The sequence below is a fragment of the Symphalangus syndactylus genome, chromosome 1, assembly GCF_028878055.3.
Source record: "Symphalangus syndactylus isolate Jambi chromosome 1, NHGRI_mSymSyn1-v2.1_pri, whole genome shotgun sequence".
Classification (NCBI taxonomy): Eukaryota; Metazoa; Chordata; class Mammalia; order Primates; family Hylobatidae; genus Symphalangus; species Symphalangus syndactylus.
In genome coordinates, this window is record NC_072423.2 from 62695040 (window position 1) to 62701850 (window position 6811).

The window sequence follows — 6811 nt, forward strand, 5'->3', positions numbered from 1 at the left end:
TGGGAGGGAGTGATGAGGAACAAAGCTTTCAGAGCTCCTACAGGGCAGCTGCCTCCTGGGCTGCACTTGCTGACTGCAAATAAAGGACAGCTGTTATGCCTTTAACAACTTGGACCCCACATAACCCCAGCAACCTCAGGAAGGCTAGGAACACCTGGAGAGGCAGTCCAGGTATTACCCATCTCTACCATCTCAGCCCACTCATGCAGACAGGCAGACGTGTAAACAATTTTGATGCAACACAAGTGCCAGATAAAGGTAAGACGGGATGCCGCAGGAGTGCAGAGGAGTCATACAACCTTTTTCTAGAAATCTGAACTGTGTCTGGAAGAGCAAGATATACCTGGCTGGATGATGCAAAATATTCCAGCACAACTAGCATGGAAGGGACAAGGGGAGCAGGACAGGAAGCAGACAGGGCCACATCACAGGACATCGGAGGCAAGGCCAGGATGCTGGGCTTTATCCTACACAAGACTGGGAGCCACAAAGGGTCTAAAGCTTGGGATGACATCTCCCCTGAAGACAGATCTCTCTGGGGGTTTGATGGATAGCTTCTGTGTGTCAGAGTGCAATCTGCATATTGCTAAAGGAACTTGCCCCAAAATGGCTTTGACAGGACACATGTGACTCCTTTTACTGTAAAAGTTCTGTAAGAGAGCTAGATAGCACACGGTCACACCCAGACTCTGGGGCCAGGCAGCCCAGTTTTAACCCCAGCACTCCCCACTACTGCTGCGAGACCCGAGCTGGGCCACTTCATGCCCCAGGGCTCTTCCTCCTCCGTCTAAGGGAGATAATAAAGGCACCCCTCACAGAGCTGGCGGGGGGATTAAACGAGGAGAAAAGTTCAGGCAAGGCTGGGGCTGTGGGCTGGCTCAATGCTGGCCCACAAAGCAAAAGATGTGAGCCTTTAAAAGAATGTATTCTCTAAGTCACATATGTAGTTATCACTCAGTATCCATGGGGGATTGGTTCCAGGACCCCAGGCGGATACCAAAATCTGTGGATGCTCAAATCCCTGATAGAAATTGGCACAGTATTTGCGTATCACCTACACACATCCTCCCATATACCTGAAATCATTATGTGTTTACATTTATCATTATGTGTTTATATTGATGTACGCAAGAAAAAAAGTCACCTAAGCCAGTGAGTTCACAGATATTACAGCTTTGGACAAGACTAAGTGTTAAAGTGACTCTGTTTGAGGTAGATTTGAATAAAGGTATGAAGTAATGCCTCCTTGAAGGAAACCTCTTACCTTTGTTCATGGCAGAAACTCTGTGAACACAGACTTTTTAGAGAGATGAACTTCCTGACTCTCTAGGGGCTTTCTCTGTAATAATTGAGTTTTTCTGTAAGACAGGAGTAACTACCTTAGATATATGTAGGCATATTTCTTGTGTTCTGAAATTCTTGAGCAAGAAGGAAGAGATGGAGAAAGCAACCTCAGCTAGGGAAAAGGGTGGTGCAAACCACCAACCATCTTTACATAAGAAAAGGCCCAGCTTGGCAGGAGAATCCCCTGAACCCAGGAGGCGGAGGTTGCAGTAAGCCAAGATCGTGCCATTGCACTCTAGCCTGGGCAATGGAGCAAGACTCTGTCTCGAAAAAAGGCGAAACCCCAGCTCAATCATCAAATCCACTTCAAGGAGGCATGACTTTCTCTTCCTACACAGCAAATGCATGAATAGTTTTACATAAAACATGTATTCACAGTCACTTGTTCAGAAACTGTAATGCATATTCCCCAGGTTAGCCCACAAAGGCTATTCAACCCCCAAATGGACCCACGTTACAGAATAAGCAGCAGCCTCGTGAATTTAGGGTGTTGGGAGGAGAGTAAGTGCTGAAAGAGGTGCTGTGTAGGACAGGGACCAGTTCTTCCCTACCCAACCCGACTCCGTTCACAGGGTACAGCTAGCACTAGGCAGTTTTGAAGTAGATCAATTCATCTTTGCCACACAGCCATCTACTTTTCTGTACTTTTTTGATACTCTCTCTTCTCCCTGAGTCCTTCATAGCCTCTTCCAGTCCCACTGTTGCTGCTGGGTAAATAGAAGGATTACCCTGGCAAAGGAGACCAGGTGTGAAAATGGTATTTCAGGAACTAAAACAGGCTGTGCGAAAGGTCTAGGCTCCTGAAATACCACTTTTGGGGATCTACAAGTGGTTTCGTGTATCTAGAATAGGAAGTGCTTCCGTGTTTCAATATTACTTCTCTCTCCCTTTTAAAAAAAAACCTCATCAAAACTTTATTTCACTCAATATAGCTTCTTTCAACTAAATTAGGGGGGAAAAGGTACTCTCACTCAACCGGTTAATACAATACAGTCAGCCCTCACTGTCCGCGAGTTCCACAACCAGCCGCAGATCCAACATACTTGGAAAAAAAGGTTGCATTAATACTAGATATGCAGACTTTTTCCCTTGTCACTATTCCCTAACCAACACAGTATAACAACAATCTACATAGCATTTACATGATATTAGGTATTATAAGTTACTAGATGATTTCAGGTGTGTAGGTGATAACGTAAATACTGCGCCATTTTCTATCAGGGATTTGAGCATCCACAGATTTTGGTATCCGCTGGGGGTCCTGGAACCAATCCCCCATGAATACTGAGGGATAACTACATATGTGACTTAGAGAACACATTCTTTTAAAGGCTCACATCTTTCGCCTTGTGTATTTGTACAAGTGTTTCTTGTATACTTGTACACACTTACAGAGACTTACATACACAATAGCACAGGTATTTTTTTCCTGATAATTTCCTCCAAACTCTCCTATTATTCTACAGGCAGCTGCATTTTAAAAGGAATCTCAAGCCAAATGAATCTTTAATGAATATTTAATTAGGACCTTTTCAGACAGTGTAATAGTTGGGGGAAAAAGAGGCCTTTTTCCAACACACCACTGAGTTGAAGAGGATGGAAAAAGTCAACAGATGAGTTTCCTGTCTTTCCCGCCAGTTCCCTTAAACCATTTCTGCTTTTCATTGCTTCTCCTTTTCTTACATCTCTGCATCTGTGGACTCTCCTATCATCTCCAGGAGCAAGGTAGAGACACATTCTTGTCTGTGAGCAGCTGAATTGTCTAGAAAACATGGACAGCCTGCAAGTCCTTCCAGTCCTCCCAAGAATCTGACATGGTTTTAGGCAGAGAAGAGGCTCAGAGGCCTGCTGACTCAACATCTCTTACAAGCGCCTTTGAGTTTTTCCAGGAAGCGCTGAGGTTTTCTCAGAAGTCAAAGAACTTTTTCTGTAAAAGGCCAGAGAGTAGATATTTTAGGCTTTGCATGCCGTATGGTCTCTGACACTACTCATTTCTGCAGGTGTAGGGCACAAGCAACCACAGACCACACATAACCAAATGAGCATCGCTGTGTCTCAAAACTTTATTTACAAAAACTGGTGTCAGGCTAGAATTGGCCCACGGGCCATAGTTTACCAACTCCTGGATTATATGGAACCATATGTATGATAACACTGGCTCTGCAATCCACATGCTCACAAAATGAGGCCACAGATCCTATGGCTTTCTCATATGGCTTTGTCACATGCGCCAAAAACTGTGTTAAACAATTTAGGGTCCATACATTCATTTTATGTACACTCACATTACTTACCACAAATTTTTCTTGCTTTTTAATACATTTTTGCCATTTTATAGTTTAAAATGGAAAAGGAAGTGTCACAATTCATAGCAACTATGTACCAATAAACATTCATAGTAACGATATATGTTTCCTATTTTAGTTGACAATGAGTACGTAGGACTCTTTAAAATATCTACAGCCAGAAACTGGTAGTAGCCCTGGCAGAGGTAAAAACTGCAGAAGTCTTAGGATCAAAAAGAATGCCAAGAGTTAAAGCGGGAGATGGGCTGGTAACCTCAAGAGTGGAGGAGGGTGGCTCAGCATCAGGGCAGCAGAAATAAGAACTGCGAAGCTCATTTGGGTCAGAAGCTCCAAACGTCTCATGCTCCTCAGGCCTCCATGTGCTTCACTTCTGCCAGTCCTCTGTTAAAAAGTAATATTTCAAGCCATAAAGAGAAAAAAGGTGGTGACATTAGGATCCTGAAGTCCCAAGGAGCCAAGAGTGAATTATGGTTGTGACAGCCACGCTGTGGACAATGGTCATGGTGAAAAGTGAGTTGACACCCAGCAGCAAAGTAAACCCGAGAAAAGCACCGACCACGGGAAACACGGACTGACCGGTGGCAGGAAGAAAAGAAGCGTAGAACAAGCCATCCAATGCAACGGCCTAGTAATACTGGTGAGCGTGCAGCTCTGACCACTCTTTTCCCAATGTCATTTCATGTCTCCACGTGGGTTTTTCTGCTGTTTCCTCTCCTAGGTTTCCGTTTAAACCTCACCACCTCTCACATTCTCCTTTTCTCCTTGCCCCGCCCCTCCCAACTCCTCATTCAACTGATTCACCTCTACCCCATCATAATGCTCAAGCATCATTTCCTCCACGAAACCGTCCTTCAGGCTGGGTTAGACGCTGCTTTTCTTCTACAGGCTCCAGGGGACCATGCGTATGTCTCCCAGCCTCCGTATCACCATCAGCTTTACCTACACCTACACTGCAGCACCGGAGTATCTAGCACATGTCTTTGGCACCTAACCCACAGTCTATCTTATGTGCCTGAGCAACTAAAGGTCTGAGCGCACGTCACATATGCAAAGTGAGGAAGGGAATGAGTGAGTGAGGAAGGGAATGAGTGTCTGTGTGTGGAGGGGGAGCAACTGCTGCTAGACTAGAGCACTTGGCAGTAAGACCAAGATCAGGAACTTGACTTCAGGTGGTCAAGATCACGAACTTATAAACATATGGACTTGGGTTCAAAGCAGAAGTGCCCTCCAGCAGGACAAATCTATCCTAACCTCTGGGAAAACACCTCAAAGTGCATAATGGTGGCTCAGCATCACCAAAGGGCAGTTTGTTGCTACATTATTACTATAGTTCCAATAGAAAAGCAGCTACAGTTTCAAATCCCAACCAGGGAGCTGTCCTATATTCCAAAAGAAGGCTTCTACTGTGCATATAGTTCTAATTCCTATATGCATAATATCTGAATTATACAATCCAGACTTGCCACCAATTCGAGATTGGCCTTCAGGATAATCTGTTTCTACAAAGTAACCATTTCTCATCAGGCAGCTGTTGATAAACTTTCACCATTCTAGTAAGGTGGCATGAGAAAATGACCTTCTTGCTTTAATAAAAAATATTGTTACGCTACATACAAAATATGTTTCTACTGTTAAACTGTAACAATAAGACTCTGGAAGGTTTACTAGTAGAGGAAGGGTGTCCCCCTGTGAAAACAATCATTAAAAAAGGAGACAGAGAGGGTAATTTGCCTATCCCTGTTATGTAGATAAAATGAGCCAGGGGGGTGCTCCTCAAACATTTATCAAGTCACTGCTGAGCCTTCAGCAGGCCATTTAACTTTGGAACAGAAAGGGAAGTTTCCCAATGCATAATAGAATCTTAAATCTTTCATATGTAATACGTAAGATGAACTTTAAATGGAAAAGCTACCTGCACACAGGACATTGTGTCTTGTACTCGAACTATGCAGTCAAGAAGAAAACACAGTACTAGCAGGGAAGGCACCATGTACAGAAGCTAGCTAGAGTTTAGTGAGTGCTTACACTTAGTTGGGGCCATGGATTATTTCTTTTCATTCTAACCACCACACGATAATGTGGGTACTCTTATTGTTACTCCTATTTGATAGATAAGGAAGAAAATTTTGAAAAACCAAAGTCAAAGCCACAAAATGGCAAAAGTAGGACTGGAAGCCAAGTTGCAGGACACTGGTCCATGATCACACCTGTATGCAACTGTGCTTTCCAAAACATACATCAGAAGCACCTTTTGGGAGGTGGAAGAATGCAATGATTGTCCACACCACAAACAAATCAGATGGAGCCAAGGAAAGCTGATGGGATGATACCATCTCTGTCTACCTGTCTTTTTCCCTCCCACCATCTCTAAAAAAGGCTTTTTAACATTGCTGGAAAACAAGGTGGCAGAGCAGATGACAAATTATTATAAATTTAGTGAGGAAGGCAGAATGGTAAAATGAAAAGAGTCCTTGATTTAGAACTACGTTTGTGTCCTGGTACATAGTAAAAACTAAGTCTCATGTCCCTCGTTATAAGATACACCTCACTCTTTTGTTGTCATGAGAATAGTGAGAATATACAAGGGAATGTGTCTAGCACTGTGCTTGGCAGAAAAGAGGTACTACAGTTTTCCCTTCCTTATCTTCAGTTCCCATTTCAAAATACAAGCAGACAGCACCTAGCTATACAAGGTAAATATTCCCTGGGCACCTCCAACGCACTCGCCCACAGAGAAATATCTTTGAAGGGGCATCTCTCTGCTGTTGCTGTGAGAGAGTTTTCCAACCACTCATATACTGCCTTCTATTAACAGTGCATAACATTTTTTAGATAATGCAAAAATTTCATGCTTTCAATGTAAAGGTAGTATTTTAGCCTACTAAAGCAGAAAAGGAAGGGGAAAAAAAGAACCATCAAAATAAATATCACAGGAGACTTCAAAGCAAGAAGTACTTAAAGATGTAAGTACCTAAATCATCAACTAAAAACAGTAAATTTGACTCTACAACTCTCTCCATCCTTCTCATACAACACAAACTGGTAATCTAAAAAAGGAATCATAGCACGGTATAGGAAATATTCATACCTTTTTTCCTGAGGGCTTCTTAAAAACTACAAAAGAGAAATTGTGTGACAAGTAAACCTTTTAAATCCCCCAT

The 6811-nt window shown here is 43.0% G+C and overlaps 1 protein-coding gene across 2 annotated transcripts in view; it reads right to left on the minus strand.

The window, feature by feature from the left end:
• Positions 1-6811, minus strand: part of TTC39C (tetratricopeptide repeat domain 39C) — a 127932-nt gene that overhangs the window by 118949 nt on the left and 2172 nt on the right. Inside the window, exon 2 of one of the 2 annotated variants that reach the window (XM_055236033.2) lies at positions 2844-3271. The exons of the other annotated variant lie outside the window; for it this stretch is intronic. Within the exon in view, the coding sequence (XP_055092008.1) occupies positions 3208-3271 (64 nt within the window). The 3' untranslated portion in view covers positions 2844-3207. Of the gene's footprint in view, positions 1-2843; positions 3272-6811 lie in introns of those variants that run through there. 2 annotated transcript variants of the gene reach the window in all.